The sequence below is a fragment of the Hippopotamus amphibius genome, chromosome 4 (assembly GCF_030028045.1).
Source record: "Hippopotamus amphibius kiboko isolate mHipAmp2 chromosome 4, mHipAmp2.hap2, whole genome shotgun sequence".
In the NCBI taxonomy this organism is placed as follows: Eukaryota; Metazoa; Chordata; class Mammalia; order Artiodactyla; family Hippopotamidae; genus Hippopotamus; species Hippopotamus amphibius.
Genome location: NC_080189.1, coordinates 78407016 through 78432513, shown reverse-complemented (window position 1 = coordinate 78432513; position 25498 = coordinate 78407016). Strand labels below are relative to the sequence as shown.

Here is a 25498-nt window from a genome sequence, read left to right as displayed (position 1 = left end):
TGTATGGGAAGATGCAAGAGTTTGGGCTTATTGAAATCATTCCTTTGATATGCACCTTAACTCTCTGGGGGCCGTACCCTGCTCTTTCCCATCCTGAGTCCCCTCAGGGTACACCGTTGGGGGTGGCTGCAGAGGCTGCTGGCTTGGTGGCAGGCAGCCTATTTTTCTCCATCCTGAATTCCCCACAGGGACGGCTGCAGTGGCTGATGGCGTGATGGCCTTAACAGCCTTTGTCTGCTGCAATGTCAGGCAACACTCTTTGTCCACGCTCTGAATTGCAGACTCTGCTGCCTGTTCAGACCCTGTACCACCTCCCAGATTGCCTCCTTGACCAGTTGCGTTGTTCAGCTCTTTCTCACCAACATTTCCAAGTGCTTGAGAACAACTTTCGTTAGAACAAAATAACACATAAGGTCTTGTCAAGCTACAATCCTATTTTTTCTCTTCCCTTCAGAGGAAGGCTTGTTGACATTCTCAACTTGCTGCAGTCTGCCTTCTTTTCCTACCATTATCCTGAAATTCACCTTTAATCGTAGTTTCTTAATATAATTCCAAAAGATACATGCACCCCTATGTTCACAGCAGCACTATTCACAATAGCCAAAACACAGAAACAACCTAAATGTCCACTGACAGATGAATAGATAAAGAAGATGTGGTACATATATACAGTGGAACACTACTCAGCCATAAGAAAGAGTGAAATAATGCCATCTGCAGCAACACGGATACAACTAGAGATTATCGTACTAAGTGAAGTAAGTCAGACAGAGAAAGACAAACACCATATGATATCACTCATATGTGGAATCTAAAATAAGGCACAGATTAACCTATGAAACAGAAACAGACGCACAGACATAGAGAACAGACTTGTGTTTGCCAAGGGGGAAGGTGGGGGGAGAGGGATGGACTGGGAGGTTGGGGTTGGTAGATGCAAACTGTTACATTTAGAATGGATAAACAAGGTCCTACTGTATACCACAGGGAACTATATTCAATCTCCTGTGGTAAACCATACTGGAAAAGAATATAAAAAAGAGTGTATATATGTATAAAACAAAAAAATAGTAGTTTTTTAAAAAGTTTATTTTTATAATAATGTCAATACACAGACCTAGTACAAAACTCAAAAGCTACAATATGTTAAATAGTCAAAAGTGAGTCTCCTAACTACCCCATCTCCCAGCCTCCCCCACCCTAGGGCTGACCTCTCAACCATTTTCTGGGGCCTCTGCCCCCTTATCCGAAGGCCCCGTGACTCACTCTGATTCTCACGGTCTTGGAAGTTGTTAAAAAAGAGTAGAAACTTTGCTTAATACGAAGCTCATACAACCTGGCCCAGTAACAAGTCTGTCAATCATCAACCACCCCTTCTGTCTTATAATTTCAACCTTTCCTTCTTTGGTGGCTTTTCTCTCTCAACCTTTAAAAAACATTCGCAGACCTTGGGCCCTCCTCTAAGTATTCTGCCTTCTCTTTTGCCTCAAACACCCTGTGACCCCTTCTCACTTCCCTCTCCTGTCTAATCCCAGGGCAGCCTGACGTGGTCCTCACTGCACCAGTAAAACTTCTCAGAGCTCCCTCTCTGGTAGCGATGCCTCCCTCATGTGAGTTTCCGTCACCCTCTATTTATCACTTCTTTTGTGACCTTCCGTGCTCTGACTTGGAGCAGAGCTGTCCCTGTGCCTTGTTCATCTTAGCATCCCCACAGCATCTGGCATGATGCCTCAAACACCTTTAGTGTGTCCTCACTAAATGGCAGTTGACTAAATGATGGGATGATTCGGAGACTGTTTAGTCATCTTGTAATGAAATCCAGAGCTTGAGTGAGTCAGTGAAGATGTAGAGGAAGTGAAACTTGCAGTGACTTGAGGCTGGTGGGGGCGGGGGGGGGGGGGGAGGAGCGGGATCTCAGCCCTTTGGTCTCAGAGGATTTGTCGGATGTAGGGGTGACTCGCAGGATTTCCAGCATGTCAAGCTGGGTGCCTGATAGAATTCACAGAGCCACTGGCCTTTGCCCAGAAGTTCAGAGCACAGCCAGTCAGGTGGAGTGAGTGGTTGGAGTCTAGCACAGGTCAGGGTGGGATGGCCAGGTGGAAATGCCCAGTTTGCATTTCTTCCTGGGACTGGAGCTTGGAGGAGAGGATGGCTCACCGTGTGCCATGTGGGAGCCTTCAGCATAATGGTGGTCATGGAAACCTTAAGAATGAGAGACGCCCCTCCCCCACTCTGGGAAGATGAGGAAGAGAGAACAGAGGGAAGCACTGAGCACTGGGGAGTATGCACCACTAGGGCGCAGGGTGAAGCGTGAGAAGGAAGCCTCACCTTGAGACGAGGGAAGATAGAAAGGAGTGAATTTAAAGAAGGTCCCCTTAAGTGTCAGATACAAGTGAGGTCCAGGAGAATGCAGCCGAGGGCAAGGCCTTGAATTTGGCAGTGAGGAGATCTGAGCTGCCCGGTGATAAGGCAGAGAGGTGCGGTGGTGAAAACCAGATTGCAGTTGAGTGGGAAGGGTGAGTGGAGGCAGCAGGAGCAAGCAGCCCGGAGGTGCGAGGAGTCGGCTGATTTGGGGGCCGCGGACGGGCCACGGTCAGGGGCAGAGTGTCCCGCGAGCTGAGCAGCGGAGGACACTCCGCACTGTAGCGGGAGCCCAGGATGGGAGCAGGGAGTAAGCTGTGCAAACTGTAGAGTTCTCATCTACTTGGAGCAGGCTTCAGATTTTTAAATCTATTTTAGGTGTTTGTATTTTGGATAACATACATTTACACGATTCAAAATTTTAAAGGATTTAGGGGGAGAAAAAAAAGATTTACCCTGGGAAGACCTCTTCCTTCCCAGCTACTCTGTTCTCAGCTCCCAGACAACCAGTGGTAGTGATTTCTTGGCTATCCTTTCAGAGACATTCTGAACATATACAACAAGTATTTTTTTCCTTCAGCTGCCCCCCAGCCCCAACTTCCTCTTTTTACACAAACTAGAGCACACATCTTACACTGGTCTGTATTTTGCTTTTCTCACCCAACAATATATCTTGGAGATCAGTCCCTTCCAATACATAAAGAACTTCCTTGTTCTTTTTTATAGCTGTGTAGCATCCCATTTTAGAGGTATACCATAATTATATAACCAGCCTGCTATGAACAACATAAACAGGGACTTTCCTGGTGGTCTAGTGGTAAAGAATTCGCCTTCCAATTCAGGGGACATGAATTCAATCTCTGGTGGGGGAACTAAGATCCCACAAGCTGTGGGGCAACTAAGCCTGTGCGCCACAGCTACTGAGCCCATGTGCCATAATTAGGAAGAGAAGTCCACGCGCCACAACTAGAGAGAAGCCCGCGAGCCGCAAGGAAGAGCCTGCACACCACAATGGAAGATCCCACACACCACAACTAAGAACCAAGGTAGCCAAAAAAAAGCCCCACATATACATTATTTTCAGTCTTTTGCTGCTACAAACAAGGCTGCAATAAACCTAGTCATTTTACTTGCATATATGCTTTAGAAATGGATTTCCCTGAGCAAAGAGTGTGTGCATGATAAACATTTCCAAGATGCTCTCCACAAAAGTTGCCTGTTTTGCTCTCCCTCTGGCAACATATGGATGTATCTGTTTTCCCAGGCCAACCAATGTGTTATCAGACTTACTGATTCATGTAAATGAGTGAAAAACATTAGGTTGTCCTTCCTGACTATTTGAAATCTTCATACGCCTTCCCGGAGTGGGAACCCAGCACCTGCTCTCACACCTCCCACCTTCTACAGTGATTTCACATTTTCTTCTACCTTCCTCATCCCAAAATAGTTTTTCTTTTCTGATTTGGCAGAGCATGTGTTCTTAATCCTCACTTTCTCTGAATTCCATCATCAGATCTCGAGCTCCAAACCCTCAGCTTCTCTGAGCCCAAGACAGGGAGAGCAAGCTCACCCTGGGACTATAATTTGATCCCCAATTAGTTTTTGAGTTGCTTTGCTGTTCCTGATGTTTATCTCTTTTCTGCTGTCTTGAAACTGCTGCTGTTCCTTTGTTCCTTAAAGTACCATGTCCACAGGGCTGGCTATATAGTGCATTTTATCAGAGGTTCAAGACAGCAGAGCATAGCAGATAACTGAAATGGAATTTTAGACATCCCGGCTTCTAGAAATCCACTGCCCACCCCTCCGCTGGGCGTGTCTTTACTGCCTCCTGTCTCGGCATCCTTCGGCCGTCTCATAACCTGCGTGCACATTCCCCTTTCTGCTCATCTTTCTTCCCCTTTCCTCTGCTTTATGCTGGCTCTCACCCCCAAGGTTTTAGCTACTGAATTGCAGAGCAGTTTAGCCATGTCTTTGACTTGTTCAGTCTCCTCATATTTGGGGATTTACCAGTTAGCGTTCTGTGACTGATTTCTAGTTTAATTCCACTGTGGTCTCAGAGCAGACATTGTATGATTTCTGTTCTTTTAAACTTGGTGAGGTGTTATTCTGTGGCCCTGAATGTGGTCTGTCTCGGTGAGTGTTCCATGTGTGCTTGCGAAGAATGTGTATTCTGCTGCTGTTGGTAAAGGAGACTGTAGATGTCCGTTATGTCCAGTTGATCGATGGTGTTGAGTTCAACTATGTCTTTCCTGATTTTTCTTCCTATTCAACCTGTCCATTTCTGATAGAGGGGTGTTGGAGTGTCCAACTATGATTTTGGATTCATCTATTTCTCCTTGCAGCTCTATCAGATTTTGCCTCATGTAGTTTGGTTCCCTGTTGTTAGGTGCACACGTTAAGGATTACTGTGTCTTCTTGGACCCTGTTATTATTATGTAATGCCCTTCTTGCAACTCCTGTTTCTTTTGTTTATAGTGTTAGCATGGTATATTGGTCTTCATCCATTTACTTTTTTTTAACAAGCATTTTATTTAGTTTATTTTTTGGCTGCCTTGGGTCTTTGTTGCTGCGTGCGGGCCTTCCTTAGTTGTGGTGAGTGGGGGCTACTCTTCGTTGTGGTGTGCGGGCTTCTCATTGCCATGGCTTCTCTTGTGGAGCATGGGCTGTAGACATGTAGGCTTCAGTAGTTGCAGCACGTGGGCTCAGTAGTTGTGGTGCACGGGCTTAGTTGCTCTGTGGCATGTGGGATCTTCCTGGACCAGGGATCAAACCTGTCTACATGTGTGTTTATATTTAAAGCGGATTTCTTGTAGACAACATATAGTGGACTTGATTTTTGATCTACTCTGACAATCTTATCTTTCAATGGGTGTATTTAGACCATTAATATTCAAAATGATTATTGATACAGGTGGATTAATATTTGTTACTCTTTTCTATTCATTGCCTTTGTTCTTTGGTCCTATTTTTGTCTTCCACTCTTTTTCTGCCTTTTGTGATTTAAATTGAGCATTTTATATGATTGCATTTTCTCTTTTTTCTTAGCATATTGGTTATACTTCCTTTTTTTATTCTTGTATTGGTTGTTCTAGGGCTTGCAATATACATTTACAAGTCCACTTTCAAATAATAACTATACCACTTTACAGGTATTGTGAGTACTGTAAAATAACATAATAATTTAATCCCTTTCCTTCTTCTTGTCTTGTCATTGCAGTCATTTATTTCACTTATGTTTAAACATACATAAGCATATACATACATAAAATATATACATAAGCATAAATAATTGAATACTTTGTTGCTGTAATTATTTTATTGTTATTTAGATCAATTAAGAATAAGAAAAATAAAGTTTTTATTTTACCTTCACTTAATCTTTCTTCCTTTCTTTAGGTAGATCTGAGTTTCTGACCTGTATTGTTTTTGTTTTCTGTAAAGAAATTCTTTTAACATTTCTTGCAAGGTAGGTCTACTGGCAACCAACTTCCTCAAGTTTTTGTTTGTCTGAGGAAGTATTTCTCCTTCACTGTGTAAGAATAGTTTCACAGGGTACAGAATTCTAGGTTGGTAGTTCTTTTTTCTCTTAATACTTTAAATATTTCACTGCACTCTTCTTGCGTACACGGTTTTTGAAGAGAAGCTGGCTGTAATTCTTATCTTTTTTCTTCTTTAGGTCTGTAGGTAAGGGTTTTTCCCTCGGTTTTGTTTGTTTGTTTGTTTGTTTTGGCTGCACTGCACAGCATGTGGGATCCTAGTTCCCTAACCAGAAATCAAACTCGCACCCCCTGCAATGGGAGCATGGAGTCTTAACCACTGGACCCCCAGGGAAGTCCCACCCCCCTGGCTTCTTTCAGGATTTTTTTCTTTATCTTTGCTTTTGTGTAGTTTGAAAATGATATGCCTAAACATGGTTTTGGGGTGCTTTTGGGGCACTTATCCTGTTTGGTGTTCTCTGAATTTCCTGGATCTGTGGTTTGGTGTCTGACGTTCATTTGGGGAAATTCTTAGTCATTATTGTTTTAAATATTTCTCGTGTTCTTTTCTCTCCTCCTTCTCTTTCTGGTGTTCCCATTGCATGTATGTTACACCCTTTGTACTTGTCCCACAGTCCTTGGATATTCGCTCCTTTTTTTCAGTGTTCTCTTTGCTCTCCATTTTGGGGGTTACTATTGAGATATCCTCAATTTCAGAGATTCTTTCCTCAGCCGTGTCTAGTCTACTAATAAGCCCATAAAATGCATTCTTCGTTTCTGTTACTCTGTGTTTGGTCCCTAGCATTTCTCTTTCATTCTGCCTTAGGATTTCCATCTCTCGGCTTACAACTGCCCATCTGTTCTTGTAAGTTGTCTACTTTATCCATTAGACCCTTAGCGTAGCAATCATAGTTGTTTTAAATTCCCAGTCTGGTAATTGCAACCCTCCTGGTATGTCTGGTTCTGATGCTGCTCTGTCTCTTCAGATTGTGTTTTTTGTCTTTTGCTACGGCTTGTCATTTTTTTCTTGATCGCCAGACATGATGTATCATGTAAAAGGAGCTGCTGTAAACAGGCCTTTAGTCACGTGGTGGTGTGGTGTGCATGGAGGGGAAGCCTTCTACAGTCCCATGGTCAGGTCTCGGTCCTTCAGTGAGCCTGTACCTCTGGACGGTGAGCCACACAAGTATTTCTCAGGTGCTTTTTCCTTCCCCTCTTAGGTGGGAGAGTATAGCTAGAGCGGGCTACAGTTGGGTGTTTCCCTTCTCCCAAATGGAATTCTAGAGTAAGCCTGGAGTTTTGTACAGTTGACCCTTGAACAACACCGGGCTTAGAGATGCTGACCTCTGTGCAGTTGAAAATCTGCCTGTAACTTATAGTCGGCCCTCCATATACACAGTTCCTAAACAGCCACAGTTCTACATCCACGGATTCAACCAGCCATGATCGCACAGTACAGTAATATATATTTAGGAGTGAAAAAAAATCCACTTATAAGTGGACCTCCACTGCTCAAACACATGTTGTTCAAGGGTCAGCTGTTTTTCCCTTCCCCGCAGTCAGTTAGGGTCTGATGATACCCCAGCAGGTCAGGGTCTGCTTAACTAGTTTCCTGTGAGGGCAGGCCTTGTTAGGAAGAACAGAGGCCTCTGGTATATTTCAGAGTGGTGTTTTTCCCCCACTCGTGCTGGAAGCACAAGGGGAAATGTCTCCAGTATTTACTGTGGGAACCTGGTCAAGCTCCTGGAGGTACATCTCACAAAATTGAGAGGGTCTTCCCCGTGACTGGGTCCCCCTGGAGTTTTTAGGTCTCAGAGTTGTCCACACTGAGCCCCCAGCAACTCACCCATTGTAATTCAGGCTTTCCTACTGGTTCTGGTGTCTGGTTCCTCTGCTGGTTTCCACTCTTGAGTCTCTCCTCTGCCAAGTTATTTTCTGCATTAGTCCCTCTGTCTCTCCAGTCTTGGGGGCAGCTCTTTGCCTTGTGTCCTCACTTCTCTTGAGGATCCTGGAAGACTTAGTTTTAGTTAGTTTTTCAGTCTGTTTAGCTGTTTGCCGGTTGTCAGAATGGAGTGGCAATTTGCAAGCTCCTTCCACGTGGAGTAGGAAACCAGAAGCCCTCATCTCTTTGATTTGCAGTTTCCTTTCAGAACATACCTTGAAGAAAGCCTCACGTAAAGTGAACAGGCACAGGTAAAATGGTCTAGCAAAGTCATTTTCTCAAAAATAAAGTTCTTTCCCAAAGAGGAACTCAACTGTTAACATGTCAGCATTTTCACCCATATCTTGTCCCTCTGTGTCAGTTTTGCAAGGAAATGTTGTCTAAACCAGACTCAGAAGCACTTCGAGTCTGACACCATGCAGGCCAGGTTTTGTATACAGATTCTTGTGTATTTTCAACTATTGACATGAAAAAAGCAACTTGGCTTCTTACAGATAATGAGGCTGTCTCTAAACCTCCTGGCACTTTTAAAGCTAATAGGAACTTATGTTCCTGGTTATTTTCTGGAATGTAATTTAGTAGTTAATCTTAGGAATGCTGTACATATTCAGCCTCATAAGGAGATTGCTTGTTTCCTTTTCTGGGTGAAAGAAGAAACAAATCTTTGATCCGGTGTGTGTATTTTGGCTGTACAGTACAGATCCCTCTAATGACTGTCTTTCTGCTTTTTGTATATGAGACCATCAAAAATTAAAATTAAAAGGCTAGACTTGTAATCCGGAAGGTACTACCTGGGCTGAACTGCCTGTTGTCAGTTGGGCATTGTGGCCCCTCCTTCCCACACTCTCCCTGGCTCAAGGAAGACAAGCCTGGAATCACATTCCCAGAGGTCCATTTCATGTGTGGGAGGTTGGCCAGTTAGAGGCTCGCAGGAGATTTGGAAGGCTGAAGAAAGAGACACTATTATTCAGAGGGCACAGTTGCTTCTTCTGAGCTATAGGCTGAGAAAGCTGCAGACGCTGTCCAGACATCCTGGTTTCCAGGCAAGCTCTTGAGAATCACTTGCTTCACTGCGGCAGGGAGATGGTCAGTGATGGCTTCTCTGGCTTTAGCTCCCCAGTGGTTGCAATGGTTATGTAAACCTCTAATTCTCCACGTTAAAACTCTATGCTTAGAACACACTGAATGGTTTCTCTTTTCCAGACTGAATCCTGACTGGTACCTTGAGGGGTTTATAAATAAGTTGTGGAACAATAGTTGTACAAAGTCTGGGGGAGAGGAGGTGGAAGTATACTGTTGTAAGGTTCTTATGGGTGAAATGATATAATGTTACCTTAAGGTAGACTATGTCCAGTAAAATATGTATCATAAAGGTCTTAATATAACCACTAAAAAAAGTTACAGCTTCTAGCCACCAAATGAGATAAAATGGAATCGTTAGAAATACTTTATTCATCTAAAAAGAAGTCAGAAAAAGAGGGAAAGAAGAACAGATTGGACAGAGAGAAGACAAGACAGTAGACTGGAACCCATCCATGTCAGTAATCACAGGGTAATTGTCTGAACAATTCACTAAAAGGCAGAGATTGTTAGATTGAATAAAAAGCAAGACCTGATAGTGTGCTGCCTATAGAACACTCACTTTAGATGTAAAAACACACATTGGTTAAAAGTAAAGGGTTAGAAAAAAGTGTACTATGCTAACGTGAATCAGTGGAAACTGGGAGTAGATTATTACTACCAGACAAAATAAATTTCAGAGCAAAGAATACTGCCAGGAATAAAAATGGTCATTTCATATTTGCCAATGAAGCAACACACAAAGGATTAATCTCCAAAATATACAAGCAGTTCATGCAGCTTAATACCAAAAAAGCAAATAACCCAATCTACAAATGGGCGAAAGACCTAAATAGACAGTTCTCCAGAGAAAACATACAGATGGCTAATAAACACATGAAAGGATGCTCAGCATCACTAATCATTAGAGAAATGCAAGTCAAAGCCACAATGAGGTATCACCTCACACTGATCAGAATGGCCATCATCACAAAATCTGGAAACAACAAATGTTGGAGAGGGTGTGGAGAAAAGGGAACCCTCCTGCACTGTTGGTGGGAATGTAAGTTGGTACAGCCACTATGGAAAACAATATAGAGGTTCCTTAAAAAACTAAAAATAGAACTACCATATGACCCAACAGTCCCACTCCTGGGCACATACCCTGAGAAAACCATAATCCAAAAAGAAACATGTACCACAGTGTTCATTGCAGCACTATTTACAATAGCCAGGACATGGAAGCAACCTAAATTCCCATCAGCAGATGAATGGATCAAGAAGATGTGGCACATATATACAGTGGAACATTACTCAGCCATAAAAAGGAATGAAATTGAGTTATTTGTAGTGAGGTGGATGGACCTAGAGTCTGTCACACAGAGCGAAGCCAGAAAGAGAAAAACAAATATTGTATGCTAACTCATATATATGTAATCTAAAAAAAAAAAAAAATGGTACTGATGAACCCAGTGACAGGGCAAGAATAAAGATGCAGATATAGAGAATGGACTTGAGGACCTGGGGAGGGGCGAAGGGGAAGCTGGGACGAAGTGAGAGAGTAGCATTGACATATATACACTACCAAATGTAAAATAGCTAGCTAGTGGGAAGCTGTTGCATAACACAGGGAGATCAACTTTATGATGGGTGATGACTTAGAGGGCTGGGACAGGGAGGGCGGAAGGGAGTCGCGGGAGAGAGGGGATATGGGGATATATGTATAAATACAGCTGATTCACTTTGTTGTACAGCAAAAAATGGCACAATGTAAAGCAATTACATTCCAATAAAGAGCTTGAAAAAAAAAGAAAAAAAATTGAAAGAGGACTAATATTTAAAATTCTAACAGAAGAAAAATTTTCTGAGATAAAAAATATATATAATAAAAAAGTGGTCACTTCAGAATGATAAAGTGGTCAATTAATCAAGACGACATAACCACCTTAAATATTTATGTACCTAACAATACTTCAGCTTTGAAATACCTAAGTAAGTGATAGAGGGGTTCCCTGGTGGCACAGTAGTTAAGAATCCGCCTGCAATGTAGGGGACACGGGTTTGAGCCCTGGTCTGGGAAGATCCCACATGCTGCCAAGCACCTGAGCCTGTGCGCCACAACTACTGAGCCTGCGCTCTAGAGCCCACGAGCCACAACTACTGAAGCCCACGTGCCTAGAGCCAGTGCTCCACAGCAAGAGAAGCCACTACAATATGAAGCCCACACATCGCAATGAAGCATAGCCCCCACTTGCCACAACTACAGAAAGCCTGCACAGAGCAGCAAAGACCCAACACATCCAATAAATTTTTAAAAAGTGATAGAAATTTAAAGAGAAATACACAAATCTACAGTTATATTCAGAGCGTCCAGTACCCATCAGTGATTGATAGATCCAGTAGATAGAAAATCAGTAAGGATATAGAAGGGTTGAATAATATTATCTGTCAACTTGATCTAACAGACCTATGGAACAATCCAGCCAACAAGAGTAGAATGTACATTCTTTTTAAGTGTGCTCAAAACATTTACCAAGATAGACCATATTCTGGATGATAAAACATGTTTTAAAAACAGCAAAGGATTAAAATCATCTAAACGATGTTCTCTGCAATGGAATTAAATGAGGAGCCCGTAGTAGAAAAAGTATCTGGAAAATCCCTAAACATTTGGAACGAAGTAACATACTTCTGAATAATCCATTGACCAAAGGAAAATTAGAGAGTACTGTTAACTGAATAAAAGGAAAAGCATGACATGTCACAATTTGTGGGGTGCAGCTAAAGCATTGCCAAAACTTACAGGTAAATTTACAACACTAAATGTCTGTTTTTGGAAAGAAAGTTTTTGAATCAATAACTTAAACTCCCAACGTAAGAATTAAAAAAAAAATAGTATATTAAGCCCAAATAAGCAGAAAATTTGAAGTAATAAGAATAAGAGCAGAAATCAGTGTAGGAGGAAACAGAAAAAAATAATCAAGAAAATCAGTGAAACCTAAAGCTGTTGTTTTTTTTGTTTGTTTTTGTTTTTGAGATCATTAGAATTGATAAACCTTTAGCCAGGGTGCTCAGGAAAAAAGAGAGAGAAGACACAAATGACCAATATCAGAAATGAGAGGTCAGGGCTTCCTAGGTAGCGCAGTGGTTAAGAATCCGCCTGCCAATGCAGGGGACACGGGTTCGATCCCTGCTCCAGGAAGATTCCACATGCCACGGAGCCACTAAGCCTGTGCACCACAACTATTGAGCCTGCGCTTTAGAGCCTGTGAGCCACAACTGTTGAGCCCATGTGCTGCAACTATTGAAGCCCACACGCCTAGAGCCCATGCTCCACAACAAGAGAAGCCATGGCAACGAGAAGCCCGTGCACCACAACGAAGAGTAGCCCCCACTCACGGCAACTAAAAGAAAGCCCGTGCACAGCCAAAAAAAGACCCAACACAGCCAATAAAATAAATAAATAAATTTATTTTAAAAAAAATGAGAGGACATTACTGCAGATTCTATAAATATTTAAGAATAATAAGAGAATATTATGAATACCTTTATGGCTAATAAATCAGTAATGTCGATGAAATGGGCATATTCCTTGACAGACTCAAACTTCCTAAGCACTTTTAAAAAGTGGGCAACCTGAATGTATATATATTCCAACTATACCTATTAAATAAATTGACTGTGTAATTAAAAGCTTTCCATAGGGAGAAATTCTGCTGGACTGAAGAAGCAGGTTGCTATAATGTGAACTACTAATATAGAGGGGCATTTGTCAGAACCTTCAGGTGGCTTCTAGGAGCTGAGGGCCTCCATCCCCCAACCATAAGGAACTGAACTCTGCTGGCAACCACATGAGCTTTGAAGAGAACCCTGAGCTCTGGATGAGAACATAACCAGCCAGCTCCTGACTGCAGCCTAGTGAGACCCTGGATGGAGGACCTAGTTAAGCCACATTCAGATTCCTGACCTATGGAAACTGTGAGATAATAAATTTGACAAAGGATCAGAGTGCTCTACTTGGGCAGACTCCTTCCTGATGATTTGCAGCTGAAAGATGATCAGAAAACAAAATGAGCGTCATACTTATGATTTATCATTTGATTCATGTACTTCACGAACTCCTCCCAGTTCTCCAAACCCACTGCCAATAGAGAAAGTCATGGAACACTGGCATCCAGCAGCAATTCTAGTTCAAATGATTCGAGATCAGCCACCCACGAAATCTTGTCTAGAGCCACCAGTTCTTCCTCAGAAAACCAAGGCAACATACCCTTCCACAAACACAAATGGAGCCCATAAAGCTATCAGTTCCCACATGTAATGCAAAGAAACGTAGACAACCAGTTTCTCAGGCAAGCTATTCTGGCTAGATTGCCAGTGTATCTTGCTTTTAGTCCACTGCAGATGCTTTGGCAGCGAACATTTGTATGCTTATTAGTAGTATGTGATATTATGTACAATGTCAAGCTGCAGTCTCAGCTCAGGCCACATCAAATGCCAACCCAGCCCAGCCTCCTGCTTCACAGCCTCTAAATTTGGCAAATGTTCCTGGAGGATAATCCCCACCAGCTCCAAACTTAGTGGTCCAAGAAAACTGACCCATGAATGAGACTGGTAAATGAAGATGTCAGTTGAGGCTGGCTGGACTGGATGCACATGTTCTCACAAGCTGCAGTTCTCTTTAGCATTGTAAATATATTTCTTTTCTTCCTTAGTCAGTTCATGTGGTGATGGAAGCCATGTTTATGGACAGCAAGTTGGATGATTTCCTGTTTGGCAAGAGGAGGTCAGCCACAGGCTCCCTAAAATAGTACCAAAGTTAACCGTGATGGGAAACAAGTGAACAACCCAAAACTTGAAGAAGTGGCTCATTTTATGGATGATGGGCTTGACGATGAGGGTGGGGAAGGTGGAGGTGAAGATGCCAGTGCAATTCAAAGACCTGCATTCATGGCTTCAGCTTGATCTTATCATCACCTTCTTTACTTCACTAATACCAGACGGCCTCCCCATGTCAACAGTTAGGCCTGAAAAATAGTGCCAGCTAGAAAGGAGGGTTTGGCTTTAGGAAAATGCATATATGTTTATACAACCTTTTTATTATCATTCAACAGATTTTTTTTTTCTTTTAAGGTCATACATATGAATACTGTAAGCACAAATGGATTTAAAAAAAAAACTCTAATAGAACATAATGTTACAATATTGCTCTTCCAGGTTTTATTCATTTCAATTATGTATATTATCCCAAGACAGACATATCTGTGGGTCTTCTTTCTTTAAAGAGCTGCTTCGTGTATAAATTTCTATAGTTAGTAGGTCAGCCATACAGTGTGTAATTTAATATGTTGATATTATCTATTTTCTACGAATTATTCTGAAAGTTTCAAATGAATGATCTCATAGTGTAAAGAATGTTATTTACATAAAATGTGCTAGTAGCATCTTGTCCAGCCATAAAGCCAAGAAATTTATCAGTAATCTTAATTTTATGCCCTATTTTAAAGGCATGTATGCCATCCGTTGGAATTAGTACCATAAAGAAAAAGCAAGCAGCTCATGCAGCTCAATATCAAAAAAACAACCCAATCCAAAAATGAGTGGAAGACCTAAATAGACAGTTCTCCAAAGAAGACATGCAGATGGCTAACAAACAGATGAAAAGATGCTCAACATCACTAATCATTAGAGAAGTGCAAGTCAAAGCCACAATGAGGCATCACCTCACACCGGTCAGAATGGCCATCATTAAAAAATCTAGAAACAATAAATGCTAGAGAGGGTGTGGAGAAAAGGGAACCCTCCTGCACTGTTGGTGGGAATGTAAGTTGGTACAGCCACTATGGAAAACAATATAGAGGTTCCTTAAAAAACTAAAAATAGAACTATCATATGACCCAACAGTCCCACTCCTGGGCACATACCCTGAGAAAACCATAATCCAAAAAGAAACATGTACCACAGTGTTCATTGCAGCACTATTTACAATAGCCAGGACATGGAAGCAACCTAAATTCCCATCAACAGATGAATGGATCAAGAAGATGTGGCACATATATACAGTGGAACATTACTCAGCCATAAAAAGGAATGAAATTGAGTTATTTGTAGTGAGGTCAGTGGACCTAGATACTGTCATACAGAGTGAAGCAAGCCAGAAAGAGAAAAACAAATACCATGTGCTAATGCATATATACAGATTCTATAAAAGTGGTATTGATGAACCCAGTGGCAGGGTAAGAATAAAGATGCAGATGTAGAGAACAGATTTGAGGACCTGGGGTGGGGAAGCTGGGACGAAGTGAGAGAGTTGCATTGACATATATACACTACCAAATGTAAAATAGCTAGCTAGTGGGAAGCTGTTGCATAACACAGGGAGATCAACTCGATGCTTGGTGATGACCTAGAGGGGTGGGATAGAGATTTGAGGGGATATGGGGACATATGTATAAATACAGCTGATTCACTTTGTTGTACAGCAGAAACGGGCTCAACAGTGTAAAACAGCAGTGATACTCCAATTTAAAAAAAAAGAGAAGGAAAAGATAAACTCAAAAAAAAAAAGCAAGAAAAAAAAGCAGCTCTTTAGTGGAATTAACAGTGATATAAAATGTTTTATAAAGGCAGTGTAAAAGGGAATACTTTTATATAATCAGAAATACTAGAAATAATTTGACATTACATGAAAGGAGAATTACAGAGCAGTAACTCTCATGAACACAGATGCAAACATTTTAATAGGATTTTAGTAAATAGAATCAACAACATATAAAAAGGATAATACATTATGACCAAGTGAGGTTTATCCTAGGAATGAAAGGTATCACTATATCAACAGACTTTAAGAAGAAAAAAATCACATGATCATCTCAATAGAGTCAGAAAAGGTACTTGACTAAATTAGACTGTTTATAGTTTTTAAAATGTAAGCAAAATATAAATAAAAGGAAATATCCACATCCTGATAAAGGGTATCTACAAAAAAAATCTACAGCTAAGGTCATTCTTCATGGTGAAAGACCAAATGCAGTCCCCTAAGATTGGAAAGTGGACGAGAATGTCCACTCTTGCTACTCCTATTCAAAATCATACTGGAGTTCCACCCAGTGCAGTCAGGCAACAAAAATGCATAAAACACATACAGATTGGAAAGGAAGAAGTAAAATCATCTCTATTCACATCTGACTGGTCTATGTGGAAAATCTAATGGAGTCTACAAAAAAAGCTGCTAGAAGTAATAAGTGAGTTCAGCAAGGTTGCAAGATGTGCCAAGTCAGTATACAGAAATTGCGTGTCTATATACTCACAATGAACAACTGGAAGTAGAAGGTAAAAAATAATACTATCTACAATAGCACTGAAAATCATAAAAAAATTTAAGTATAAATCTAAAAAAATAGGTGCAAAATCTGTACTCTGAAAATGACAGAATGAAAGAAATCAAAGACTTAGTAAATGGAGCTGTATAGCATGTTCACGGATTAGGAGATTCATTACTGTGAAGATGCTGGGTTTTTTCTCAAACTGATCCATAAATTCAGTGTAATCCTGTTCAAAATCCTGGCGGGAATTTTTATTTCATTTTATGTTATTTAGTAATTGACAAGCTGATTCTAAAATTCATATGCAAAGGCAAGGGAACTAGAATTTTGGAAAAGAAAAAGTTGGAGGATTCACAGTAACAGACTTCCAAACTTACTATAAAACTATAGTATCAAGACAGTTTGCACAAAGGTACAAAGGCATTTCAATAGAAAAAGGATGGTCTTTCTCAGAAAATCATATTGGAACAGTTGGATCTCTTATGCAAAAAAAAAAAAGAAAGGAAAAAATGAACCTTGATGGCTTCCAGAGAAGAAAGCACATGAGCTGGGTTTAAAGTCCTGGTATATTTAAATATAGGCCTGGCATACCCTTGCCTAGCTGTAGATAGTTGATACAGCCTGTGGAATGACTATGTATTCTAGAAGCTGCCTCTCTGCTTAAGAAAAATTTTTAAAGAACCTGATTTATACCTTACTCCATATGGAAAAATTAACTCAGAACATAAACAATAGAAAGTAACTAAAACTAAAGTAAGCTAAAACTATGAACCTTAAACTATAGAACGTCTAAAGGAAAACATAGAAGAAAATCTTTGTGACACTGGAGTAGCCAGAAGAATGATCCATTAAAAACATTTTGATAAGTTGACTTCATCAAAATTAAGAACTTGAGCCCCTCAGAAGTCATTCTTAAGAAAATGAAATAGCAAGCTATGGACTAGGATAAATTGTTTGCAGATTATATATCTGACAAATGAATTGTACCAAAAATATATAAAGAACTCTAAAAACTCAGTAATAAGGAAACAAACAACCCAATAAAAAAGTGGCAAGAGATTTGAACAGACACTTCACCAGCGAAGACTTATAGACGGCAAATAAGCACATGAAACAGTGCTCAACATCACTAGTTATTAGGGAACAGCAAATAGAAACCTCAGTGAGAGACCACAACACACCTATTATAGTGGCTAAAATAGAAGAGAAAACCTGATGATATCAGGTGCTAGTGAGAATGCAGAACAGATGGACCTCTCAGACATAAGTGGCAAGAATGCAAAACAGAAAAGGTATAAAGGGACACTTTGGCAGAATGCCATTTGGCAGTTTCTCATAAAGTTAAGCCTACACTTGCCATATGACACAGCAGACTCATACCCAGGTATTTACCCAAGTGAAATGAGAACTGTGCTGACACAGAAAGTGGGACATGACTATCTATAGCAGCTCTATTCATAATGGAATGAATTATGAATTCATTTAAACTGGAAGCATCAGAAATGTTCTTCAGTTGCCAAATGGATAAACAAGCCATTATGACTAGTACTCAGTAATAAAAAGAAATGATACATGCCACAACATAGATGAAAAATGCATCGTGCTAAGCAGAAGCCAGACTCAAAAGACTACATATCATATGATTTCATTTATATGCCATTCTAGAAAAGGCAAAACTCTTGGGACGGTAAACAAATCAGTGGTTGCCTGGGGTGGGGTAGGGGTTTACTACAAAGGGGCAAAGGTAATTTTGGAGGGGTGATAGAACTGTTCTATATCTTGTTTTTTTTGTAATTTTTATTAGAGTATAGTTGATTTACAATGTTATATTAGTTTCAGGTGTACAGCAAAGTGAATCAGTTATACATACAGCCACTCTTTTAGATTCTTTCCCCATATAGGCCATTACAGAGTATTGAGTAGAGTTCCCTGTGCTATACAGCAGGTTCTTATTAATTATGTATTTTCTATATAGGAGTGTGTATGTGTCAGTCCCAATCTCCCAATTTATCCTTCCCCCACACTTATCCCCTGGTAACCATGAATTTATCTTCTATATCCGTGACTCTACTTCTGTTTTGTAAAGAAGTTCATTTGTTCTGTACCTTGATTGTGGTAGGTATAGGAGTGCATGTTGGTCAAAACTCATAGAACTGTACACTAAAATGAGTGGATTTTATTATATGCAAAAAAAAAAAAATTTAACTGATAGCATCAGGAAAAGCTTCATAGAGTGTAAGATGCCCAGGTCTTGAAAGCTTTGAAAGTGTGGACATCCACCCTGTGGACTGTTGGGGAAAAGCTTGTTCCAGACAAAGGGAATAGGATTTGCAAAGATTTAGAGGGAACAAACAGGTGTGTGTGTTCTGTATACTTTCAAGTTGTTTGGAAGGTCAGCAGCCTAAAGTTACACTGTGGGGGAGGTGACCGGAAGGCAGTTCTGGGGAAACAGGCTGGAGCTGAGTTATGAAAGGCGTTGTGTGTTTGGTAAAGAACCGGGGAGGCACTTAGTTTTCATCCGAAGCATCTGCTCTGGAAGGCGGGGGGACCACGCATCGGAAGGGCGAGCCCAGAAGCAGTGAGGCCAGGTGGGGATTTATCACATCCCCAGACAGGAGGCAAACAAGTCCTGGGCCAAGACTAGAGCAGTGGTTGCAGGAAACAGGGCAGACTTAGTGGGAAATGGTGACACCTAGATAACAAGGGTGAATAAAAGGGGCTAGATGCTAAGGGCTAGAGAGATTGGAGTTTCTGTTTCTATGCGCGGAGACATCCAAGAAGAACTGGGTTTGAGGGATGTGTAGAGATAATTTTTATCACTTTGGATTATGGTGAGTTGCTGTATAACTTGAAAAAGTTGACTTGATTTTTCATTGTAATACTATTTGCATCCAGCCTCCAGCGGTGTCCCTGAATAACGAGTAAGCTGTCACAGTAGTGTGGAAGCAACATTGGTAGGAACTCAGAAAGCCATTGTGGTGAGGCGTCTGAGGAAGCTGACAGGGTCTGGTTTGCCCACGTACCCTGTCTCCCCGGGTACGTGGACAAGCCTGACCAACTATTTGGCATAGATGCCAATATCTTACTGAGCAGCTGTGGCCTCTGAACGACTCCCCACTGCATCAGATTCACACATTCACTGGAGGAGCGATTTGGGGAGGACAGAGGTACCAGACTAGGGCTGGGTATAGCTTAAAGAGGAAGATCTCTCATCACGGGGGAGGTGGCAGTAGAAGTGGAGAGCCTTTTCCATGGATGACACAGGTCAGAGCACCCACAGAAATGTTTGGTGGGGAGCTGACTCCTCTCCGAGCCCGCTTTTCAGGGAGTGTCTCATCCGCCCTTACCTGCTGTGGCTTCCTGTGTGTCCTGGCCTGGCTCCTCACTTGCCTGTCTGCACCCCGACTGGTCCTGCCCACATGTCTTCGTTTTGCTCTTCTTTGCTAGATGCCTGGACCGTTTTTAAACCCCACCTTGATCTCTTGTGTTTCAGCCCGAGAAGAAGTTTGGCGTGGTGGTGGTCGGTGTCGGCAGAGCCGGCTCCGTGCGGATACGGGACTTGCGGAATCCACACGCTTCCTCCGCGTACCTCAACCTGATTGGCTTTGTGTCCAGGTGGCTTTGCTTTGTGGCTTGTGACCAGTGAGATGGGTTAGGCCTTGGGGCACGCAGCTCCTCCAGACCCAGGAGAGAGCAAGCCAGCTCTGGGGGTCATTCCAGGGAACGGTGCAGGGTCAGCCCCACAAGATCTCAAGTTCTGACGGGCTGGGAACTAAACAGTAGCTGGGCATGCAGCTGGATGTGCAGCCAGTCAGCCTAGAGGGGACTGCGAAGGCAGAGGCAGGGAAGATGGGCACAGCGAACACTTGTGGGTTGGCCTGGAAGGAGGCCTTAGGTGCGTTACATCAGTTGCCATGTAACTGTCACATCAGTTACCATGACAGCCATCCACGCAGGGGCCTGCGCTTGACAAGCCTGACCAACTATTTGGCATAGATGCCAATATCAACCCACGTCACAAAGAAGCTGAGTCACAGAGAGGTTAAGTAATTTGCCTGAGGTCACACAGCTGGAAAAATCTAAGAACTGGACTTCAGCGTGGGTCTATCTGACTCCAAAGCCCATCTTTTAAACACCATGTGTTCTTTTCACCCTTGATAATTCTGAGCCCTGCTTTTAAGGATTATCATTTATCCCCTGTAACTCTACCAAAACCAAACTTATCACCGCATTTCTTCTTCCCTGCCCCACCCGCAGCTCCCTCCTCCACCCCCCCCCCCCCCACACACACACACCACTCCCCAGACTAACGCCCTGTAACATCATTTATCAGCAGTCACTGGGAACTAGAGGTAGGTCCTGTGTCAGCCAAGGCAGTGTGGCAGGGAGCTAGTCAGGCACGTCTCTGCTCTCTAGTGCTTTAGAGAAATCATCTGAATATCAGTACTTATACAGGGCATAAGTAACTATCATGATGGTCCATGTAGAAGTTCTTTCAAATTTTAATTAATGGGGCCTGCTTTCTTCCAGTTTGCCTGTCTCAGAACCTCGCTCTAGTCGGGGAGCTAAGATCCCACATGCCTCTGGGCCAAAAAGCCAAAAAACATAAAACAGAAGCAATATTGTAACAAGTTCAATCAAGACTTTAAAAACGGCTCACATCAAAAAAAAAATCTTAAAAAAAAAATAATAAAGTGGATTTGGGGGAACTAAGGTGACCCAGAAGTGCTGGGACTTTGCCCTTGGTCAGTCTTCCCCTCCCAGTAAGATTCCAGGGGAGCAGCATGAATGGGAGACTTGACATTCTGATTAGCCAGCACCGTTCCTCCCGCTGCTCCCTGCCTGCAGCTGGGATCACGCACGACACGACACAGGCTCCAGGCCAAAGCAGGGCCTCTGCTTCCCCTGCGGCCCAGCCCTCGGCCAGCTGGTGCCCTGACTGCTGCATGGGAACGCCTAACCTACCCAGGTCCCTTGGTATGACAGCCAGCTCACCCCCACTTTACTGTACCCTTCCTCTTATCACACTGTCCCCTTCTCACGTGCCCTGTTCCCCATCACCTACCTGACTCCTCTCACCTCCCCAGAAAGCCTCTTCTAAAACCCTGAACTAGGGGTTCCTTGCCTCCCTTGAATCTCTGCCTGTCCCCCCAGCGTATATGGGTACGTGTCTTCCTCCCTCTACCAGACTGAGCTCACTGGAAACTGAGGACTTCAGTCCATTTTCCAGATCCTCCCTACAGGGAAGGCACACGGGTGGCAAGCAAGAAGCACTGGTCAGATCAAGCGGTGTAGATCGGTGGCCTCCACAGGAAGAAACCCACCATAATGTCCTTCCGCAGCCAAACTTCCCCAGATGCCATCTGCCTGCTGCTGCTCGGGTGGAGCGCTGAGCTGGCCCAAGCCTCCTGCCGGCTGCCCCATTCCTCCGTGACAGCCACCGAGGGAGCACTGGTCCTCTGCTCAAGCCTCAACACTGGGGCAGTGTGCAGATGGCCAGGGCTCTTGGCTGTTCTAAAGCAGGGGTCCTTCTGACTATGTAGGAGTCAGAAGGCTTAAGTTTCTGTCCTACCTCTGCTACTGGTTAGCCGTGGAGTCCCTGCCTCTCTGGGCTTTGTCAGCTCAGCTGTAAAGGAGGCAGTGACACCCACCTTCCACGTGACCATTACAAGGCCATGATGTACTCGAAGGAGCGTAAAGTCACACAGCAGTTTGCCCCTCAGAGGTGTTAGTGTCTTGGATTTGGATTAGGTTTGGTAGTCTGGTGTTTGGCCAAGTGCTTGGAGTTGGTGGTGACCATGGAGATCACCTCTGATGAGGTAACAGGAGATCAGTTCTTTTTATTTTAGAGATGAAGTAATGCAAAGACTCCCACATCGTGCAAGCTGTTAGCAGTGGTGTCAGCACTTGATGCCAGGTCCCCAGCTTCACCCGGAGGCTATGTTTCTCGCTTCCTGGTGGAGAAATGCCCTGAAAGTGGGAGGCATTCCTTTCTTCATTTCCAAAAGCTGATCACAGGACATTATTGGGAGCTGGGGAGAAGGATGGTGCTCATTTATTCTCAGCCGATGTTCTGCCTACTTTGACTTCCACTTGTCTGTTCTTCTCAAATAGACGAGAGCTGGGGAGCATTGATGGGGTGCCACAGATGTCTTTGGAAGATGCTCTTTCCAGTCAAGAGGTTGAGGTTGCTTATATCTGCAGTGAGAGCTCCAGCCACGAGGACTACATCAGGTGGGTACTCGGGTCCTCGCCTTGCACAGCAGTGCGGGATGATAAAAATGCCTGGGTAGGCTGACATCTTACAAAGGGGTCTTAATTATCAATGGGAAGAATTGCAATGGATCCATAACCTTTAAAAGTTGTCATGAAAATGTGAACTCTTGCTATTGGTTATAAATGCATAAGGACATGAAAAATATTGTAGAACTAATATTTATTTAGTATGCTGTAATTTAAAACATTAGAAACATTAAGAATTAAAGTGTCTTTCTTTTTAAAAAAACTTCTTGAGTGTAGTTTGAATAGTGACTGCCTTTTTCTTGTTGTTCAACTTAGCCAGTATCTTTTCTGTGCCTTGGAGAATTGCCATAGTCCTTTCCGTTTGCAACATTTTATTCTTTGTCCGTTTAACAACATGAAATCTCTCTGAGAAGGTCTCTAGGAGTTCTTGTATATCTGGCGGGGGAGGGGGGGGAATGAGTTGGGAGGTTGAGATTGAGGTATACACACTATTGTGTATAAAATAGGTAACTAATGAGAACCTACTGTATAGCACAGGAAACTACTCAATGCTCTGTGGTGACCTAAATGGGAAGGAAATCCAAAAAAGAGGGGAGATATATATACGTATAGCTGATTCACATTGCTGTGCAGTAGAAACTAACCCAACATTGTAAAGCAGCTATACTCCAATAAAGATTTTTTAAAATATATGAAGTGTTTTTGCCATGAGGTGAATAAGGAAGCAGTAGTGGCATCAGAGTGGGGAGATTGCATTATTCATAGAACAGGAGAAGTGAAGTGTGCCTCCCACCCCACCTTTGAATGCAAAGCCTAGAGCCTTGCAAGCATTTGGTGGGACTGAGCCTGGAAGAAGGAGCCCCACTCAGGACCTGGCAGCTAACAAGGCAGTGCCAGCCGTCCCCAGAATCCCCGCTGCCCTTCTAGGTCCTTACATGAAACTACAGCTGCTCCCACCATGCCGTGGCCCGGGACTCAGGTGCTCCCTCTTTATCACACCCACTCTAAGTGTGGACAGAAACACCTTTCTGTGGTTCTCCTTAACCTTCTTTGGTGCCAGAATGTATTTCCTTAACAAAGTGATCATGTAATTCCCTTGCTTATCAATGTCTGTTCCCTAGAAAATCTAGAGAATAAAAGCCAGACTTCTGAGCACAGCACTCTGAGTCCTTGACCTCAGGCTCCCAGCTGCTTTAGGGCCTTGTTTCCCTCCACTCTCTGTAGCCCACTCCCCGCCACGCTGATATTCACACTGTGTCCGGATGGACAAAACCCTATCAACACCCAAGCCCCTGCGTTTGCTGCTCATTGTGAAACATCCTCAGCCCCTGGCACCTGGAAAACGCCTGTTTATACTTCAAGACCCAGTCCAGAGCCTTAGTGAAATCTTTCCCTATTGTCTCAGGCAGAGCTGGCTGCCCTGGCTTTTATAGTCTTTATTTATAGCTGTCATGTGGTAATAGACAATTTACTGTTAACATGGCTGTATTTCTCCTCCAGAGTAATTAGTAAATAGTACCTGGTTGAATGAGTGACTGGACAAACGGGTGAACGCTCAAATGAACACATGACTAGACAGCTTTTCTCTTACTGCTTGGTAGAAAATAGTGAGATATAGATGGACCCAGAATCTGTCATACAGAGTGAAGTAAGTCAGAAAGAGAAATATCATATATTAACACATATATGTGGAATCTAGAAAAATAGCACAGATGAAACTATTTCCAGGGCGGGAGAATAGAGATGCAGACTTAGAGAACAGACATGTGGACACAGGGAAGGGGAGGGTGGGATGAATTGGGAGATTAGGTTTGACATAAATACACTACCATGTGTAAAATGGAAGGCTAGTGGGAACCTGCTGTATAGCACAGGGAGATCAGCTCGGTGCTCTGTGGTGACCTAGATGGGTGGTATTGGGGGGGGGGGGGGCAGTGGGAGGGAGGTCGAAGAGGGAGGGGGTATATGTATACAGATAGTTGATTCACTTTGTTGTATGGCAGAAACTAACACAACATTGTGAAGCAATTAAACTCCAATAAAAATTTAAAAAGAAAAAAAAACAGCCAAAAAGAAAGAAAGAAAAGAAGAAAGGAAGAAACGAAGAAAAGGAAAGAAAAAAGAGCGTGAGATACAGTTCGTCCTCCTCATCCTCTGGCCCTGACTCTCACCCGCATTCCATCATGACACATTTACATGGAGACTTTTGTGCATTTATGACATTCTATTCTCTGTCACGCAGGGCACTTAAGCAAAGCTTAATTGAAATGCATTTCTCTGTGTTTATCCCTTTTTTCCAAAGGCAGTTCCTAAATGCTGGCAAGCATGTCCTTGTGGAATACCCCATGACACTGTCTTGGGCAGCAGCTAAGGACCTGTGGACGCTGGCTGAGCAGAAAGGTGACATATGTTCTGTGCATCTAGAATACACACCCTCTTACTAAGAATTCCTGCCTCTAAGATTTCTATAGTACCGTCTTTATGCCTTTAAAACTTAACGCCATGTAAGATATGTTACTGGTTCCATGGACTCCCACCCCTCACCCCGCCTCCCCGTACTGTAGGCACATAAAGGGGGCGTGTGTGGAAGGCCAACAGGGCAGAGGGATGGGTGGGAATTTGCAAACTTTTGTTCAAAATTTATCAGCTTCTTTTACGCTAATGAAAAATATGAGTTAGTTTCCACCTATGCTAGTGTCGTTAATATTATTTTGGTTTTATTCATGTGATAGGTGTATTGCTAATGGAAAAATGCCCAGATCAGGGTAATTGATTGTTTTATGTGCATAGTCTGTAGTTTTCATAGTTTCTCAAGGGGAGCGCTGTTTATTAAATATTTATTATATGCCAGGAACTGGAAAACTCTGCTAAATACTTCATATGCTGTTTTGCTTAATTTTCTTAGAAATCTGTGGAGGTAGGTATTTTCTTTAGCTTATGTGTAGGAATCTATGGCTCAGAGAAGTTAAAAGTTTTTGCCAGAAATGGAGCATAACCTTTAAAAATTGTGAATCCCAGTATTATATACCTGTAACTTATATAATATTGTACATCAGCTATACTTAAAAAAAAAATTATGTACCAAGTCACAA

General features: G+C 42.6%; 1 protein-coding gene across 1 annotated transcript in view; it reads left to right on the top strand.

Annotated features, from left to right (window-relative positions):
- The window catches only part of BLVRA (biliverdin reductase A), a 61405-nt gene that overhangs the window by 16143 nt on the left and 19764 nt on the right, over positions 1-25498 (top strand). The window contains exons 3-5 of the mRNA XM_057731091.1: positions 19657-19778; positions 22278-22397; positions 24709-24806. Of these exons, the coding sequence (XP_057587074.1) occupies positions 19657-19778; positions 22278-22397; positions 24709-24806 (340 nt within the window). The remainder of the gene's footprint in view (positions 1-19656; positions 19779-22277; positions 22398-24708; positions 24807-25498) is intronic.